This window comes from Sus scrofa, chromosome 4 (genome assembly GCF_054392235.1).
Source record: "Sus scrofa isolate SSC_HxYL_T2T_F1_AM1 chromosome 4, Sscrofa_HxYL_maternal_Yorkshire_Landrace_v2.0, whole genome shotgun sequence".
Taxonomy (NCBI): Eukaryota; Metazoa; Chordata; class Mammalia; order Artiodactyla; family Suidae; genus Sus; species Sus scrofa.
Genome location: NC_139386.1, coordinates 105899998 through 105919702, shown reverse-complemented (window position 1 = coordinate 105919702; position 19705 = coordinate 105899998). Strand labels below are relative to the sequence as shown.

Below are 19705 nucleotides of genomic sequence, written 5' to 3'. Positions count from 1 at the left end.
AGGAAACAGTTTGGGGGTGGGAGGATATGCTTGGGTTGTGGGATGGAAATCCTGTGAAATTGAATTATGATGATCATTATACAACTACAGATGTGATAAATTCATTGAGTAATAATAAAAAAAGTAAATAAAAAAGCACTTAATTCAATAAAAGGTGCTAGAATAACTGAACATCTAGATGCAAAACAATGAAGCTGCATCCCTTCCTCATTCCATATGCAAAAATTAACTCCAATGTAAGAGTTAAAATTATAAGACACTTAGAAGAAAACATAGGAATCAATCTCTGTCACTTGGGATAGGCCAAGATTTCTTAAATATGACCAAAAGCACAAGCAACGAAAAAAAAATTGATAGTTTGGACTTTATCAAAATTAAAACATTTGGGCTTCAAATGATACCATCAAGAAAGTTAAAAAGACAGCCCACAGAATGGGAGAAAATCATTATACAATAGATACAAATCATGTATCTATTGAGACATATCTAGGATATATAAAGAATTCTTACAACAAAAATAAAAATAAACTATACATAATAATACAAAGAACCCAATTATAAAAGTGTTCTACACATATTAGCTATATTGGTGGGATCAAATCATCCCTTAGAGAATATCTACTCTAATCCATCTGTGTTACAGATGAAGAAGTTAAGGGCCACGTGGCTGACTTATCCAAGTGTACATGGCGAGCAGGTAGGAGTCAGTACTGAACACAGAAACTTCACCCAGTTTCTATCAGTATGCTCTCTGGGACCCCAGAGTTCCCTTTCCTGGAAAATGGACCTGAGTCAAAAGTTCCCATGTCTGAGAAAACTCAAAATCAGTTCTCCTTCAAAGTTAAGAAAAATTTTATGCTTTAAATGTAGAACTACAGCACTCCTTTTGGAAATAGATGGCAAATTCCTATAAGAAAGTCTACCCAAAGTGGGGTGGGGACATTGGGTAAGGCTTAAATGAGTAAGTTACAGTGCAATCACTTCTTTAAAATATTTTAATTCTTTAAGATTTTAAGAGAAACAGACAAGTCTCCAGACCTGTGGGTGGGATGGGTGTAGCAGACTTACGGAAAGGCTCACATGACTGCACTAAAAGGAGTCTACTGCTTAAAGCCAATTCACATCCTTAAAAGGCCAAAAAGAAAGAAATTAAACTCAGAAGGAACATTTTAAGACTGTGCTGTTATAAAACCATGGGCCATGTAACTGATAAATGATGACAGTGAGGGTGGGGAGCAGAAAAGTGTCTTTTGAACTTGTCATCCCACACATCTCTCAAAAGAGCTTCCATATCTTTCCATTTTCAGACCCTGGGAGGTGTGAGGGTGGAAAGGCTTGTGGAGAGGCACAAATAGGAGAGCAGAAAGGGGAAGATGACACAGCCACAATTCTTCCAGGCCAGGATGAAGGTCCTCAGGAAGAGCTTTGGTGCAGAGGGGTGAGAGTGAGGGGAAAAACCAGGAATGCCTGGAACTAGACAAAGGCACAAAGGTTAATGGCTCCAGGCTACCTTCTCTCTCTGCCCTCTGGGAAGAAGCCTGTCACAAGAGCAAACTGGCCCCACTTCTATCCCAATGATTTCCTTGGCACACGTCATCCATCCTCCGAACGGGCCCCAGTGAGTTCACTGATCCCATGAGTGGCCTACCACCCACCCAGGCTGCTGTTCCTACCTGTCTTCCTTGATATCTCCCAAATGATCTCCACTTTTTTTTCTCCTTTTTATGCATATGGAAGTTTCTCGGGTAGGTGCTGAACTGGAGCTGCAGCTGGGGCCTACACCATATCCATGGCAACACGAGATCCAAACCACATCTGCAAACTGCACTGCTGCTTATGGCACTGCCAGATCCTTAACCCACTGAGCGAAGCTAGGAATTAAACCCATGTCCTCAAAGAGACTGCATAAGGTTCTTAACCCACTGGGCTACAACAGGAATTCTGACCTCCACTTTCCTTTCTAACTTTATCTCCAAAGAAGTCAGAGACATGAATTAAGAGGTTCAAAAGAAATAAACTCAGAACATTAAAAAATTATACAATATAGGACTTATCTTCTCTATCACATTTAATTCATTCACTTATCAAATACTCATTGAGTCTCAATTTTGTGCCAGGCACAGATTTGGATCCTGGGGGAAAAGTTAAAATGGGAGTGTCTACTGGGAAGGATGAACAGTCGGTTTGGTAAGAGCTGTGTGAGAGGACTATAGGTCACCAAAAGATCTTAGAGGGTCTTTCATCTCAACAGGGGTAGGGAACATAGAAGGCATTTCCATGAAACAGGTACCTTTGCCACAAAACAAGGAGTAAGTTCTATATAAAAAGGCACGGTGGGTGGGGAAGAAAGTGATAGAAAGCTGAGTTGGTGGCATGGGCAAAACTAACAAGCATGGGAGAACAAGAAAGATTTCCAGGACTATCAAGTAAAACTGGACTCAAGGTCCAAGTTAAAGGGGCAAAAGTAATGTGCCCTGCAAAACAGTATGGTAACTCCTACATCTGCTCCAGAGAAACCTGCCAGAATATGATTAGTATAATACCCGAGAGAATGTCACATGCCCGTGCATATGAGAATGCAAGAGGGAATTATTTCTAACAGTTTTTAAGCTCAGCAACTGCACAGCAGACACAAAAGCCGCAAAATGTGCTTAAGCTTTATTTTAATGACATAGGGATATCACATATAATCAGCCTGTTTTAAGTAGAGAGGTAGTTTTACAAAGGATAAACATTCCTCGTTTGGAGAGGACAGATCAGACAGTGTTTTATGAAGTTTAAAAGGGGATAAGGAAGTAGAGGAGAGAAGGAAAAGGGGAAAGTCCTTCAAGGACTGTCCAATTCAACTGTGAACTCACAAGTCACAGCCAGGAGAGTCAAACAACCCACTGTTTTCTGACCATCTGTGTTACTTCTTAAAATAGCCACAAACACAAAACTAGTTTAACTCATTCTCTCCCCACAAACTGGCCCTAACCCCAAAATACTGGGAATCAATGACTCAATAATTTATTTCCTATTTTGCTCTTTTGTTAAAATTATTCTGGCTGAGTGTTCTTCTCAGAGCTTCTGGTAAAAACTTTACTTAATGGTAGTTCATAAAGGATCTGGATTGTTAACAGTTTCTGATCCAAGGAGAAGATAAACTAGAGTCTTGATTTGATTCTATCAGCTCCCTCTGAATACATTTTCTTTTTTTCTTCCCTCTACAAACACTTTTTTCTTTATCAAGGATGATGAGTCATTTTTGCAGTTTTAATTCCCTTTCCATAGTTTTAAAATAATGCTAAAAACTACTTAGTACTACAGTGCCCTTTGCAGGAAAAGAATTATAATCACTAACCTACATGAGGTTCACTGACTTTCAGAGTTAAAAAGGACTCCAGTTCTTTTAAAAGTACAGGAGGAGAAGCTAAACTAAGTCTAGGATGCATTTTACCAGGAAGAAAATGGGGAAATCAAAGTTACATTCTCAATACTACCATATTATTCTGAACGCAGTCAGTCAATCGATAGGTGTGTGCCTGTTATACACCTGGCACATTTCTAGGTGCTTGGGATCCATCACTAAACAAAAACAGAGATCCTAGCTTTCACTTTGGAGAGAGGAAGAGGTGGCAGAATTTGGAAAAGACAGACAATACACAATAGACCTATGAGGTAAATTACAGAGTGCAAATTATATAGTAAGAAGATGATAAGTGTTAGAGAAAAAGAAAAGAAAAGGTAGACCAGGGCCAGTAACAAAGGGGGAAGGGAAGGGTTACGATTTGAAATAGGGTGATCAGGGTAGGCCTCAGTTAAAACTGCCAAGGCTTGGAGTTCCTGCTGTGGTGCAGCGGGATCAGCAGCATCTCTGCAGCTCCAAGATGCAGGTTCAATCCCCAGCTCAGCAGTAGGTTAAAGGATCCCACCTTGCGCAGCTACAGCATAGGTCACAACTGCAGCTCAGATCTGATCCCTCGCCTGGGAACTCCATGTGCCGCTGGGTGGTCAAAAAAGTAAAAAACTGCCAAGGCTTAAAATGTGCGGGGAAACAGCCACTTGAGAATTTCAGACCTTGACAAAAGCTACTTTGCCTCCTGCTGACGTGGTTTCCCCATTTTTAGAAATGAAATAATGATTCTCTTCAAATAAAGGTTTACATTTTAGTCTCCTGAATAGTGTGGAGGGCAATGGGGGAGGGGGAAGGAGAATGGTACTGCATTATGAAAAAGACCCTGTAAAAGAAAATCACCTCCAGGCATTATTTCCCTAGGAGGAAATAATGTTAGTACTTTGCAAACTCCACCTGAGACATAAAAAAACAATGAGCATAAAATCTTACACACTGTGTAAATATATATTTATTCATTAGTGCATCATCTATTGTTTTAAATTCTTTTAAATTTCCTTCTATACACTGTCCAGGCTAACGTTGTCTGTTTTAGATCCTGGAACCCAGATAGGCAAGAACTAGTCTACTTAACTATTTTTAAATATCTTCATGATGCTATACACAGGCAGGAAGGTAACAAATATTATTAAATCTTAATTAGAAGTATCTCCTTTTTCTTATAATACGAACCTATATTTTTAACCCAAGCACCCCTAAGTATTTAACAAAAATTTTACACATTTTTAAAGCAGCTTCAGAGGCAGACAAGCACTTTGTAATGCAACAAGATATACAAAGCACAGGCTTTGGAAATAACCTGCCTGGGTTTCAGGACTCAGCCTAACCACATGTTGGCTGTGCAACTTTGGATAAATCACTTAACATCTCCAAACTTGAGTTGTTTCACCTGGGAAAACTCGAAAAATAATACCTCTCCCCAAGGTTTTTGTGTAATGGAGCTAATGAATGCAGAAGTACCTGGCACAGTGCCTGACTCATAAAAAGCATTAAATAAATGTTAGTTTATACTCTTTGCCAAATCTTCTGTCCCCAACTCTGCACCCCCCATCTTGATCCCAAACACACACACACACACACACACACACACACACACCCCTTCAACAGTGTGAAAAAAAAAAAATGTCTTCCTTTAAACTATAAGCAGAGTGTAAGCAAGAGTAAAGAGCTCCTTCCTCCATCCCACTAGCCCTGGCAGCCTCTGAGCTGTGGAATCCCTGGTTATTTCCTTTCTCAAGGAGGAGATACTATTCTGGTTTGACAGATCCTTTCCTGGACACACTCTCAGAATTCCCTAAGGTTCTTATCGTAGCTAATGGATAACAATGCAGAGACTATGGGAGTGAATAATCACTCTCTCCCAGCTAAAAACTTCCTTTATTGACTTCTCTAACTTCCCGTTAGTATTCTGTTGCCAAATCAACCTCTTGTTCTAGGCAACAATTAAAAGTAATTTTCGTGAAACTAAAAAATACATTTATTTAGCCTTAAACAATAAATTGCACTAACCTCAATTACTAGTCACTTAGGCTATTAGAATATTTGCAAAATTAAATTGTTTACATTTCTTCTTCCAGCTTTTAACCTTCAAAATGCAAACAAAAATGGGAGTAAAGAAAGATATCTTTCTATACAATAATGTGGATAACAGCAATATTAGGTAAATAAAAATTTATTTAGTGCCTAAGTGGTAGCATTAACTATTCTTCATTGAAAGAGAAACTGAAAGCAATACAATTAAACAGCTTGTTCTTGTGGCTTACGGTTCAATAGCACACTTTTGTATTATTTGGTAGTGTCTTATATTGCTGTACCCCAGGCACAGAGCATGTTGCTTAGAACATAGCTGGCAGTCAACAAATTTTAACTGAATGAAATGAATAAATGACCATTTAATTTTGTTTTTATCCCGAGGACCAACATATGACCTTTAATCCCCAAAAGATAAAATATGTGGTCCCATTATATATGAACCATACCCATAACACCAGAATCTAAGATCCCCACTCCAAAAGAGTGGCTAGAACAACTTATTTTTGAGAGAATTCTGCTTATTTAGCACATTATTTCCCCCCTACAGTTTTCCTTCTTTTGTTTTTGCACAAGGATATTTGTATAAAAACAGAATCTTTGTTGCTTAGTAATTCATCTGCTCCAGCTGCTTGTGTTCTGTTCCCAATCAAAATTCTCAGTTTTCAGCCTCCTCATCATTTTTATAAGGAGTTCAGTGAATTGGCCGGTCTTGCTTCTTTTTTTGTCCTACAGAACAATGGTCCCCAAGCTCCTATACATTGCTCATCTTTTTCCTTCTATCTTGGGGTTAAGTGTGGTTGTGCCACACACAATCTATCAGTGTTCATCAAAAAGTACTTATTAACAGAGCACCACCCTCCACCCTAGTTCCAAAATTCTCCAGCTTCAAGGCTGGGTAGAGTTACCCCAAAGTCAGAGAGGTTAGGCAGAAAGGGTTCTGAAGACCAGAAGCCATGGAAAATCATAAAAGTGTAGGTGGATGCAGTTAAGGTAGATAGCAAAATAATCTATTATTATAGCAGAGATAAAAGCATATAGGAAAGTTGATCTACCATTAACGACAATTCGGTTTAAGGCATTTTATTAATTACACATAAAAACGTTTCAATGTCTAAGTCTCACTGTGTTCCTTTCCATTCCATAGACTTTATCCTTTTCCCAGAGCTCTGTTTCTCTTATTTCTCACTGTTCCTCCAAAAAGGACAATAAACAATTTCCAAGCCACTCATCATCATAAACCCTGACACGTATATACCCCCTGCTCAGTTTATGGACCACATTGGGCCCATAAAACTCCTCTCTCACCAGCAAACCACCCCACACAAAATTCTCACTTCCCCTTTTCCCTGCTGGGAAGGATACTTCCTAAGGCAGCAACTGAGCCACACCCACCCTTCCCTTCCCTTCCCTTCCCTGCTGGAGGTGCATCCCCAGACCCAGGACACTAGGGGGACTCCTTACCTGGAAGGCAGTTGCACTCAAAGGTGAAGTCTCCAGTCTGCCGGCAGGTGCCTCCATTGACACAGGGGGAGGGTGCACAGGGCACATAGGGGCTGTCACAGTGCTGGCCTGTAAAGCCCTGGGGACATTGGCACTGATAGGAACCTGGAAGGTTGAGGCAGGTGCCCCCATTCTGGCACTGTCCTGGAACGTCACATTCATTGACGTCAGTCTCACACTTCTGCCCTGTGAAGCCTGCGAGGCAAGTGCAGGAGAACTGGTTGGCCACTGTGGTACAGGTACTTCCATTTGCACAGGGATGAGACAGGCAGGCATCAGTCCATTGACACAGTTTACCTAGAAGAAGGATAACAGAATCAGTACTGCCCACAGAAATGGGAGTCAGCCCCACTCCACATCTCCAAACCCAAGAGGTGACATAGGGAATTGTTGCATGGAGAATCCTTACGGTCTTTGAATTTTACACGAAGCCCATATCAGAGTCTCCTCAAGATCACCTGACAGAGGCCCTCATCTGAGACACAAAAATGCAGTGGAACACATGGTGGTGGCTGGGAGGGACTGCCGGCTGGTCATATGAAGCCCATTTCTGCAGGATTCCAACAATCCCTAGAGCATAGAAGGGTCTGGATCATCTCTGCATAAGCTGCCCCTCCGTTTGGAAGGTCATCTTCCTTTTTATTTGCCTGGTGGATTTCCTTTTATCTTGACAACTCTACTAAAAAGTCACCACTGCAGCAAAGTCATCCTTAATGCCCCCCATCAGTTCCTCAAGTCCCCATCCTCTCTCTCTCTCTCTCTCACACACACACACACATTTGCACATGCAAACACACACTCCAAGTTTGATGTTTCCTTTTATTATATCACCTGTCATACTGGGGCAGATTCCTGTAATAGGCTCTCAAATCATGTCTTTTGAATGAGTAAAATGTATGCATATTTTCCACAACACATTAAGACTAAGAGGACCTCTTAAAGATAGAAACAAGTCAATACTATTTCTTTTCCTTTAACACACACATACACACGTATTCTGGGAAACATTTTGCTAACTGTAGTCTTAACAGAAATACTGCTGTATGTGTTTGAAGAGGATAAAGAGTCTCTGACTCCTTATGTATGAAAACAACTGGAAGCTGTCATGAGAATGATGGGAAAGTCTAGAAAAGTAATCCTTGTGAACTCTCTCAGGTAGGGAAGTACCAGAAAGGTGCAGGAAGAAGAATGTGTTGAATTTTAGGGCATGACTCCAAGGAATCAAAGCTGACTGAGATAGAAAGAGAGAGAGGAAAAAAGAATACCCCCATGCTACCATGGAGGCTTTTTGCTTTCCTTAGTTTAAGCTTTTTTAGCTGAATATATGAAACCCCCCTGAATTTGTTAATATTCCAATTGGTTGTCTAGGTAAACATCCAAATCTTTGGCCCCCACACAAAAGCAAATGAGAGTCATGATAGCTTTTCTAAAAGGGAGAAAGAGGTGACACAAAAACACACAGGAGTGCTCTCTGCCAATCAAGGAATGTCAAATCAAAGGGTAAAGGAGTAATAAAAATTTGGACACATCACATATATCTCAGGGTGCTAAGCAGAAAGAAAATGAAGGAACTGCTATTTTTCTTCTGGTTTATTTTCTTACCTTACCTATAGTGGAGAACAGATAAAAATGGTTACTTCTGACATCTGTGTATCTCTGAGTATTTGCCTACAATTGCAACAACAACAAAAAAGGTCTCTGACCTTGGTTTCCCATATATGTTTTGTATAGGCACTAACTTCCTGCCTCTCTCTCTTTGAAGATCTATGAGTGGAGTGGAGATGACCTCATAAGGTCTGACTAGGTGGGGGTCCTGGACTCTCACGAAACCAACATCAAGGGTGAGCTTGACCTATGGTGATGCTTTAAGTGACAGATGAAAGTGGCAAACGTGTAAAGATTATCAGAACACCAAGAAGAGATCCTTTTAATGGGAAAGGAATACATTTTAAATTGAGGGTTATTTCTGAGTAAAATTTTAATTATGAAGAAGGCATTACTGCCCTTTTCACTAGCCAGGATTAAAATACTTTAAGTGGATAGGCTCTCCCTTCGCCTTGTTGAGCAAAACAACTCAAAACTGACACTCAGGCAAAAATTATTCTCTTAACCACTAAATGTCTTCAATGACTCACAGTATCAAAGCTGTCCTAATCATGATGGAGATAACAGGTCATCCTAAATATCTTCTACCTGTACCAACAGCTTTTAATGAAAAATCAGTAGAACAAACAGTCTAAGTGATCCAGTCTAATTTTCTGAGTATGTTTTTCGTTTTTTTTATTAGGTTTACAGAATCATCGTTATAGTACAGGACAAAATGATAAATAGTTCTCCTTTTCTAACTTAATAAACAATTATGGTCCATTTTGGACAAAGTTCAGACCCACCTTTGAAGGGCCCATAATGTAGTCAGATAAGTGACACGTAAAAATTAATTGCAATAAAATTTAACACATAAAATAATAGAATATAAAGACCAACTGTGTAAAGGAATCATGAAAGGTCAATGAGAGTTTACAATAACATTGGGCAATCACCAACTGTAGAAAAGGGTATTCCAGGCAAAGGGTGTGCAACAGCATGGAGGCAACAGGAAGCATGACATTTTCAGGAAATGATGAGAATGGTGGCGTCACTAGAACTAGATGCTGGTGGGGAAGTGATGCTATAAAAAGATATAAGGCCTAGGCTACGAAGGGCTATAAGAGCCACGTAAAAGAGTTTGTAGTTTGCTCTGGAGGTGATGAAATGTCACTAGGCATTGTAACCAGGTGAGTTTGCAGGACGATTTGCACTTAATTAAAGATGTGACAATGTGACAAGTGGACAAGATGGGGAGAAAGTAAAAGCAAGAAAACCAGTTAGGAAACAATTGCAGGAGTCTGGGTGAGAGATGACGTGGACCTCAACTGCAGGGTAGGAGAGGAAATGGAGAGGGTTAGACAGGTGAAAGCTATTTCAGAGGTTAGATTAGGTGTCTAAATAGGTGTAGGCAAGTGGGAGGGAGTTTCCAGTTCAAAGTATTTGGAGTGTACATTGGTGCCACTACTTATACCAACATCTTGAATTAGAGGTATCTGTTGAATTTTCAAGGATAATATGCAATGGATAGTTAGACATATGAGCCTGAATATCAAGGTGGGGGTGGAGCCAAAAGGATGACTATGGGAGTCATGAAGAAAATGATGAAGTATTTAGAGACACTGAGAGTCCCTGGGGAAAGGTGTGATAGGCCTCAAAAGAGGGCTCAAAGAAGAGTTCCAGAGAACACAAAAGTGAAATGCATGAGGACAAGAGCAAGGCAATACAGAAGCAAAAGGAACAATGAGTTTAGAAAACCAGAGAAGCCAGTGTCCTGAATATTTGGGGAGAGGAGATTTCAAGGAGTAAGTTATCAATAACAACTTTTCTTCCACACACATACTTTAAGCAGTCAACTGCTTCTGAGTACTGACCCTTTTTCTCTTTCCTTCTCCCCTTTCAAAAGGAAGTCAAGGATAGTTACTAGAACATGCTGGTTCTTTACCATAATGTTAAATGTGTGTAAGAGTTGGGAGGACCCTAAAGAGCCAGATGACCATATCTAAAAGATGCTAAATAAAAGTACCTGAGAATAAGAAAGTTTGGGTCCTCATCCCATTTATTACCTGTAAAACCAACTTGGCAGGTGCACTTGTAGGCATCCCGGCTAAGCACATGGCAGGTGCCTCCATTCTGGCAGGGGTGAGACATAAAGCAGGGGTGAGTGGTTGAGTACTGGCAGTTCTCGCCTGTGAAGCCCATGGCACATCGGCATGTGGCTTTCCCCAACATAGCCTGGGCCACACATGTCCCACCATGCTGGCAGCGGTTCTTCTCGCAAGGGTCTCGATGTTGACAATATTCTCCCAAGAAGCCCTCTGGACATCTGTGTGGAAAAGGGAAGAGCCCATAAAAAGATCTGACTTCTTATAAGTCCAAAAACTTACAAAATACTGCAGTCCATTCAAGAAAGCTCTAGACTGCGAATTGAGAAACCCGAAGATAACAACCTGTAAAGCTGCCTCACTTTAGAAGCAGAAATGCTCAGAGTACCCAACCGCGCACTCCCATGTCTTTTTGAGTCTTGGCAGATGACAGATTACCAAGTGGGTGATCCAGCATGGTCTGTCATGGCCAGTCAGCATGACCCTTATTCAGAGGCAAGATACAACTACAACTTTTTTCATGTAGGTACAGGCTTGTGTGCTGTAACAGCACCTTTTTGCACAGCCTTGTTCATACTTGTCTTTAAATTCACTAACTTTCCCAAGCTGACTAAGTTATTTGATAGAACTGAGACAGTCACATGGTAATGCAAGGATTCTCCAATTTAAAATATATAAAATATCATGTATTTTCTCTCAATAAAGCATTGATAAATAACTTATTTTCTTGTTTCTACTGAGACATCAGTTGGCCTAGACCTAGAAATTCAAGGAGTTGAGACTCTGATAAAGAAAAGGAGGCATATGAATGGGGAAGGATTTAAAGGGGCTTTTCAGAAACTTAAATCTGTTAAGATATTAGTACCGGGCAGTTTTCCTAACTAAAAAAAGCACTGAATATAATTTAAATAACATTAAAAATATCTAGGACACCATACAAACCCCAAAGTGAAGGAAAAACAATTCAAGGATAACATTCTATAACCTTTTCCATATATGTGTTGAGTAATCTTTTTTTTTAATTTTTTATGGAGTTTTGTTTTTTATGATTTTCATTTTTTCCATTATAGTTGATTTACAGTGCTCTGTCAATTTCTACTATACAGCAAAGTGATCCAGTCAAGGACTCTTTTTATATGCCACCCATTGATTCATAAGATACACAACCATCCCAAATTGCACGTAATATTTATGACAATTTTCTCTAAACACCATAAAAAGGCATGAAAAGTCTCCATTTTCATAATGAAGATGTTGTTTAAATGGGACCTCTAAGAAGCATTTAAAAGAAACACAGTTGCAACAGAAGAAAGGGTGGGGGAAAAACTGTAATTGTAATGTATACATGTAAGGATAACCTGACCCCCTTGCTGTACAGTGGGGAAAAAAAAAAAAAAAAAAAAAAGAAACACTAAGTCTTTGATTCTAAGCTATAAATTTTGATATTTGGCTGTCACTCCAGATATCTGATTCAACTTATTTCTCCATTTTACTTTCTGGAGGACAGAAAACTAAATCTACAAGGCTGTTCCACCTTTACCTCAAAGATGACACATTAAATCAAACACTAAATCCTCAACCTCGAAACCAGCTCCTACCACATCTTGCTATGCTCACTGTGTCCTGACTCTCCCAGTTGCCTAGACTTGAAACATTGAGGTCCTTCGTCCCTCCTTCTTATCTTAACCAATCATATCCAAGATGTTTGATTAACCACTGGTTGACCAAGTGAGGTCTTTAGAGGTCATAGTTTTAAGAAAAGAAGGAGGATCAGATATTTGGGAACTAAGGCAGAATACGTCCAGAAGAATTAAGTACTAGCTAAAAGGGCTGAAGGAGGAAACAGAGCTGGTAAGTAGCCACAGTGGCAGTGGTGTACCTGGCCACAGCCTCCTCATCTTTTCCCAGAGCTCTGTACAGTAAGCATGGCAGAGCCAGGAGCAGCTGGTGCTCTGAGCAGCCTCATGAGCAGGTAAAGCTAAAGAATGAGAAGCAGTGGGGAGAGGGCACAGCACTGAAACCAAAGATTGGCTGAAGTTCCCGGTGAGGAGTCTACATTTCATATGGTCAGAAGGTCCATTTGGAGTCTTGGTGCTATGACCTTGGACAAGTTAGTGCTATGACCTTGGAAAAGTTACTTAACTTTACTATCAGTTCCCTTACATCTTAAAAAGTTAAAATAAAGCTATCTACATCATGAGGGTATTATAAGAATTGAACAAAATCAAGTATATGAGAAAAGTTATAAATATTTAAAAGCTCTACATTGAGAAAAAATATGATGCTTTATTCAAATCACAGCTTGATTTGATAATAGAATATGTCATTTTCTCATTATTTTTAAGGAGAAAAATTGCCAATATAGCATAGCTAAAATTAACCCTGAGCTATGTTATTAAAAGCATTTGCAACTTATTCAAGAAATCTGTTATTGATGATGTTAAAAACTGCAACACAATTCTCATTCACAGTGACAATCCTCTGGGCATTAAGCCTGGCTAACAAACAACTCTTGATTCTTCCATATGGGAATTATTTACCTTGTAAATCATGGCAAACTTTTAAACTTGGGTGGGCTTTGCTCAGTTTTGCTACCATCACCATCTCCCCAACACTATCATGTGGCATATGCTCAATGAATGCAAACTTACTTAAATATTAGCATCATAAACATGTAACAAAAGCATAAGGTTCCCAGGAAAACAAAAATGAAACAATATGGAAGATTCTGGAGCCAAACAAAAGTATTTCTCAATTATGCGTCACTAGGGTTTAATCTACATTGTTGCTCCCCATCGAGCATGGAAAAATAAGTTTCAACCAAGATATGTTTAAAGAAAACAGTAAAAGTAGAGGTGGCAACTAGAGCTTGTGGGTCTACTCTGGCCCACTGCCTGTTTCTGAATGGCCTGAGAGCTGAGAATGGTTGTTACATTTTTAAATGGTTGGAGGAAAAAAAAATCAAAATAATGACATTTTATGACATTTGAAAACCATGTAAAATTCAAATTTTAGTGTCCCTGCATAAAAGTCTTGTTGGAACACATACCTATTCACATAGGGACTGTCTATGGCTACTTTTGCACTACAATAACAGTGTTGAGTAGCTATGATGAAACCATATGGCTCGTAAAAGTATTTACTATTCAGTGCTTTACAGAAAAAGTTTGCCAACTCCCAAATAACAGAATACATATATGAAGCCTAATTCTATAAATAGTATCCAACATGCTTATTAATAATGATTCTGATAATGAAGAATATTCTCGTATCAGTTTCCACAAAGAATATTACACTCATTCTTTCATGCAACAAATGTTTACTAAGTGCCTGTTAAGTGCCGAGCATTGTTCTGGCTAGGAAAATTCTTAAAACTGTGGAGTTTAAATTCTAGTGAAAGACAAAAAAAATAAATAAATAAGTAAAATGTATAATTTGTTAGTGCTCTGAAAAACAACAAAACAGGAAAGAGACACAGAAAGAATGCACTGGGGATAACAGGAGTGGATAAGTGAGGTATGTCATAAGAAGGTATGTCCATTGTAAATAGGGAATCAGAGAAGGCCTCATTCAGGAGGCACATTTGAGTCAAGACCTGAGTGAAGTGAGGGACTAGCCATGCAAGTTATCTACGGAAAGCATGTTCATGGCAGAGAGAACAGCAGGTGCAAAGGCCCTAAAGGGAACAGTCCTGGCATTTTGAGGAAGAGCAAGGAGACCTCTATGACTCTCCAAAGAGATGAAGAAAATAGAGCAGCAGAAAATAGATGAGAGCAATAACTAACCAGGAGGCACATCATGAGGGCCTCTAAAGGATTTAGGGTTTTCCTCTAAATGAGAGAGTACTTAGATACGATGTACAACTGATTTATTCTCCTGAAGTCAACATGGAGAGCCACAACTTAATTTTATGTGAAACTAGATGCACTGCTGGTATAATAATAAAGATTTAATTTCTTATTTTAAATGTTCCGGAGGGCTATACATCAGCTATTTCATTCCCTTAAAACATGTACAAGTCTCTTTGAACACACATTTCTCACTAAGCCTCATTTCCCTTTTCAAATTATTCTTCCTTCACATACTTCTATAATTTCTGTAGCCTAATTTCACAGATATTTTCCCTCTCTTTTCCACCTTACTTGGTTACTTTGCAGTAAAACTTTCATTCTATTCTACTTATTGCCCAGAAATATGTCCTAAAAGTAATGTCTTTCCCCTTGTCAAGTTCAGTGGTCTCATCTGAGATTTCTTCATCAAGGAATTCTCTCTCTTTTAAACATTTGGCTTCTGTGACTCCCTCTGTATCTCAAAGCTCAGTAAATTTTTAGTCTAGATTCCTGGCTCCTCTTCTCCTTCCTCCCCATCAACTATGGCCACCTTAAAGTTTAAGTCTGAGCTGCATTGCTCTTTTCTCTCTTATGCATTTATTTTTGTTGTTGTTTAGTTTTAACAACCTTCACACATACACCTCCAGTTCCATATGTTCAGTTTACTAAAAGTCATCTACTTACCCTAATATATCCTGCCGATATTTGAAACCAAACATTTTAAAAGACCATTTTTCCATGAAACATTAATTTATCCATTTTTCTAAGGCTTCCATTCACAATCTTAAAAGTCACTTCTGGTTAATCCTTTTACATTATCTATAACATTACCATGTTCTGATAAATCATGTAAACTGAATTCCTACAGTACTTATCAACCATACTTAATGTTTCCTTGCTGATAAAAATTCTGATCATCTTAAAAGCCTTAGGCCAGACCTCTGGTTGCTGGTCCCCCCGACTCCCCCCACCAGCCAACTTTCATCCATCCTTGCAGTAACAAAAACTTGAGATACAAGACACCCTAAAGTAATTTCTGCCCAAAGAGATAATTCTTTCTAAAATATCCTTAAAAGACAATCACTAGCCTCTATTTGAATAAAAGTAGTTAAGTATGGTGACTGATAAACAGAATTTAATGAATACTTGAAGTTGTATTTTGTTCCTGCTGTTGAAAGTACAGGTGCTAGAATCAGATCATCTGAATTTCAATTCCATTTACTCTATGAGTGATGTTGGGCAGGTTACCTCCTCGCTGTAAAATAGATTTAATAATGGTGCCTTCCTTGTAGGGTTTTAAATAATTGTAAAGCACTTAAAACAGTATTGAGCATGTAGTAAATGCTATGTGTTTATTAAGTAAAACAAAATCACTGGCTCACTACTTTATTTATTTATTTATTTTCCCACTGTACAGCATGGGGACCAAGTTACACATACATGTATACATATTTTTCCTCCCATTGTTGTACTGCAATGTAAGTATCTAAACATAGTTCTCAATGCTACACAGCAGGATCTCATTGTAAATCCATTCCAAGAGCAATAGTTTGCATCTGTTAACCCCAAGCTCCCGATCCCTTCCCACTCCCTCCCTCTCCCCCCAGGCAGACACAAGTCTATTCTCTGAGTCTATGATTTTCTTTTCTGTGGAAACATTCATTTGTGCTGTACATTAGATTCCAGTTATAAGTGATATCATATGGTATTTGTCTTTCTGGCTGTCATTTAAAAGTCCACAAATAACAAATGCTGGAGGGGTTGTGGAGAAAAGGGAACCTTCCTGCACTGTTGGCAGGAATGTAAGCTGGTACAGCCACTATGGAGAACATTATGGAGGTACTTTAGAAATCTATACACAGAACTACCATATGACCCAGCAGTCCCACTCTTGGGCATATATCTGGAACAAAACTTTCCTTAAAAAAGACACATGCACCTGCATGTTCATTGCAGCTCTATTCACAATAGCCAAGACATGGAAACAACCCAAATGTCCATCGACAGACAACTGGATTAGGAAGATGTGGTATATATACACAATGGAATACTACTCAACCTTAAAAAAGAATGAAATAATGCTACTTGCAGCAACATGGATGGAACTAGAGACTCTCATATTGAGTGGCTCACTACTTTAACAACAGAGTTGTCTTCCACATGGGTGGATCCCATCCCTTATCAGAAATTCTTTCCTTCTGATGTTTTAAAATTCTGCCTTCCATCTTAGGTATATATATATATATAAAAAGTGGATAAAAACATAAGTCTATATAAAAATTTGTAAAGAAGGTTCTTAGTAGTAATATTCATAACATCAAAAAGTGGAAATAACTCATAGCTATAAGTTGATGAATGGATAAATAAAATGTGATAAATCCATAAAATGAAGTATTACTTACCATAAAAAGGAATGAAGAACTGACAGATGAAAGAAGCCAGGTACAAAAGGCCATATATTACATGATTTCATTTTTGTGAAATGTCAAGAATGGGCCAATTTATAGAGACAGAAAGTAGATTAGTGTTGCTGGGGGCTGGGAAGAGAAGGAACTGGAGAGGGACTACACAGGAATAAAGAGTTTTTTGGAAGGTAATGAAAATGTTTTGAAATTAAATAATGTTGATAGTTACACTCAACTGTGAGTATACTAAAAACCACTGCATTGTACATCTGAAAAGAGTGACTTTCATAGTGAATTACCATTGCTGGGAACGTAAATTGGTGCACCCTCTATGGAAAGCAGTATGGATGTTCCTTAAAAAACTAAAAATAGAATTACCACATGATCCAGCAATCCCACTCGTAGGCATACATCAGGAGAAAACTCTAATTAGAAAAGATACATCCACCCCAATGTTCACAGCAGCCCTATTTATAATAGCCAAAATATGGAAGCAACCTAAGTGTCCATCAACAGAGGACTGGATAAAGAAGGATGTGGTATATATATACATAATGGAATATTACTCAGCCATAAGAAAGAATGAAATAATGCCATCTGTAGCAACATGAACAGACCTAGAGATTATCATTCTAAGTGAAGTAAATCAGAAAGAGAAAGACAAATACTGTATCTCTTACATGTGGAATCTAAAATATGATACAAGTGAACTTATTTACAAAACAGAAACAGACTCACACACATAAAGAAGAAACTTTATGGTTACCAAAGGGGGAAGCGGGTGGGAGAGGGATAAATTAGGGAGTATGCGATTAACAAATACACACTACTATATATAAAATATAAAAACAAAGTCCTATTGTATAGCACAGGGAACTATATTTAATTTCTATAATATACCATAATGGAAAAGAATATGAAAAATAATTTTATATGCAACTGAATCACTTTACTGGTGCTCCAGAAACTAACACATTATAAATCAACTATACTTCAAATTTTAAAATAGTATGTGAATTACATTTTATTTAAAAAAATAATTCTGCCTTCCTACAATTTCTACCTGCTGGCTAGGACTATCCTCTAGAACAAAAAGGAATAAGCCTCCTGCCTTTCTTCCATATGGCCCGTCAAGAATTTGAAGATAGTTTTGTTAACTCTTTATTTTTTTTCCAGGATTCAATGCTTTGGACTATTCCATTCTTCCTCACCATCGCAGTGATTCTCTCTATGCTTAAAATAACAACAGTAATAATAATAATAGTGATCAATAGTTTTGAAGCATTTTACTATGTGTTATGTATTTGCTAAGCATTTTACAGCTATTAATTCTTTTATTACTCCCTATAACAGTATATTACATATCCATTCTGTATATGAAGACCTTGAAGCTTAGAAAGATGAAGGTGTCATAGCTAGTAGATGTCAGAGACAGGAATCAAATCCAGAGACTACGTACTTCAAAACTGGGCTGTTCTGCCTACCTCCAACTAGATGATTTTAGTTCATTAAAAATTTCTTTACAAGGTAGGGCACAAAGTGGGGGAAAAAAAAAAAATAACACACATGTTCTTACCAGTACAGCACAGAGCTGGATCATCACCTCTATGATAGGGACAACATCACTTCTACTATTGCAGCCTGAACCTGTGTTCACTTTTTTAGAAGTCACAAAATACTATTATGTATTACTAAACACACAGTCAGTTAAAAAGCCCTTATTTTTTTCACGTGAATTATTTTCATGCCATATTTTTTCCCATCCTATATCAGTACAACATGTTTTTAAACCCAATAATTGGACCTGTCCTTTCTTTTAAATTCATCATGCTGAATCTTTTTTTTAATAGTTATTTCCCCAATGCAATTTTTTTCCTACTGTACAGCATTGTGACCCAGTTACATATACACGTACACGTTCTATTTTCACACATTATCATGCTCCATCATAAGTGACTACACATAGTTCCCAGTGCTACACAGCAAGATCTCATTGCTAATCCATTCCAAAGACAATAGTTTGTATCTATTAACCCCAAGCTCCCCAACCACCCCACTCCTTCCCCCTCCCCCTTCCCCTCAGCAACCAAAAGTCTCTTCTGCAAGTCCATGATTTCTTTTTCTGTGGAAAGGTTCATTTGTGCTGTACAGTAGATTTCAGATATAAGTGATACCACATGGTATTTGTCTTTCTCTTTCGGACTTACTTCACTCAGTATGAGAGTCTCTAGTTTCATCCATGTTGCTGCAAATGGCATTATTTCATTCTTTTTTATGGTTGAGTAGTATTCCACTGTGTATATATACCACATCTTCCTAATTCAATCATCTGCCAATGGACATTTGGGATGTATCCATGTCTTGGCTATTGTGAATAGAGCTGCAATGAACAGGCAGGTGCATGTGTCTTTTTTAAGGAAAGTTTTGTCCAGATATATGCCCAAGAGCACCACGCTGAATCTTTACCCCAAGTTTCCTTGATTGAAATAACTCTTACACTTTATGCATATAATCCCAGTATTTCAGCACTGCACCAAACCTCAGAAGTCAACTGGTCTGAACTCCTATTGCACTGATAAGGACACCAAAGCTAACTGACTTGCGCAAGTTTGTTATCTATAAATCTAGAAATTCTGCATCATGTACAACTGTACATATATCTTTACCTAGATCCTTTATCAAAACATAAAAGAGCACTTAACTGAAAGTATTCTACGAAGTCCTGCCCCAAGACCAGCACCTATTCAATCAGTTCCATCACCTTAATTATACCAGCATCCTATCCACACCTCTCCATAAGAGTAGCCAGAAAATTGTTCACTGAAACTAAGCACACTACTTAAAGAATGACCT

At 38.4% G+C, this 19705-nt stretch overlaps 1 protein-coding gene across 1 annotated transcript in view; it reads right to left on the bottom strand.

The window, feature by feature from the left end:
- The window catches only part of NOTCH2 (notch receptor 2), a 168168-nt gene that overhangs the window by 84565 nt on the left and 63898 nt on the right, over positions 1–19705 (bottom strand). The window contains exons 3-4 of the mRNA XM_021090689.2: positions 10579–10838; positions 6890–7225 (exon numbers count right to left, since the gene is read on the bottom strand). Of these exons, the coding sequence (XP_020946348.1) occupies positions 6890–7225; positions 10579–10838 (596 nt within the window). The remainder of the gene's footprint in view (positions 1–6889; positions 7226–10578; positions 10839–19705) is intronic.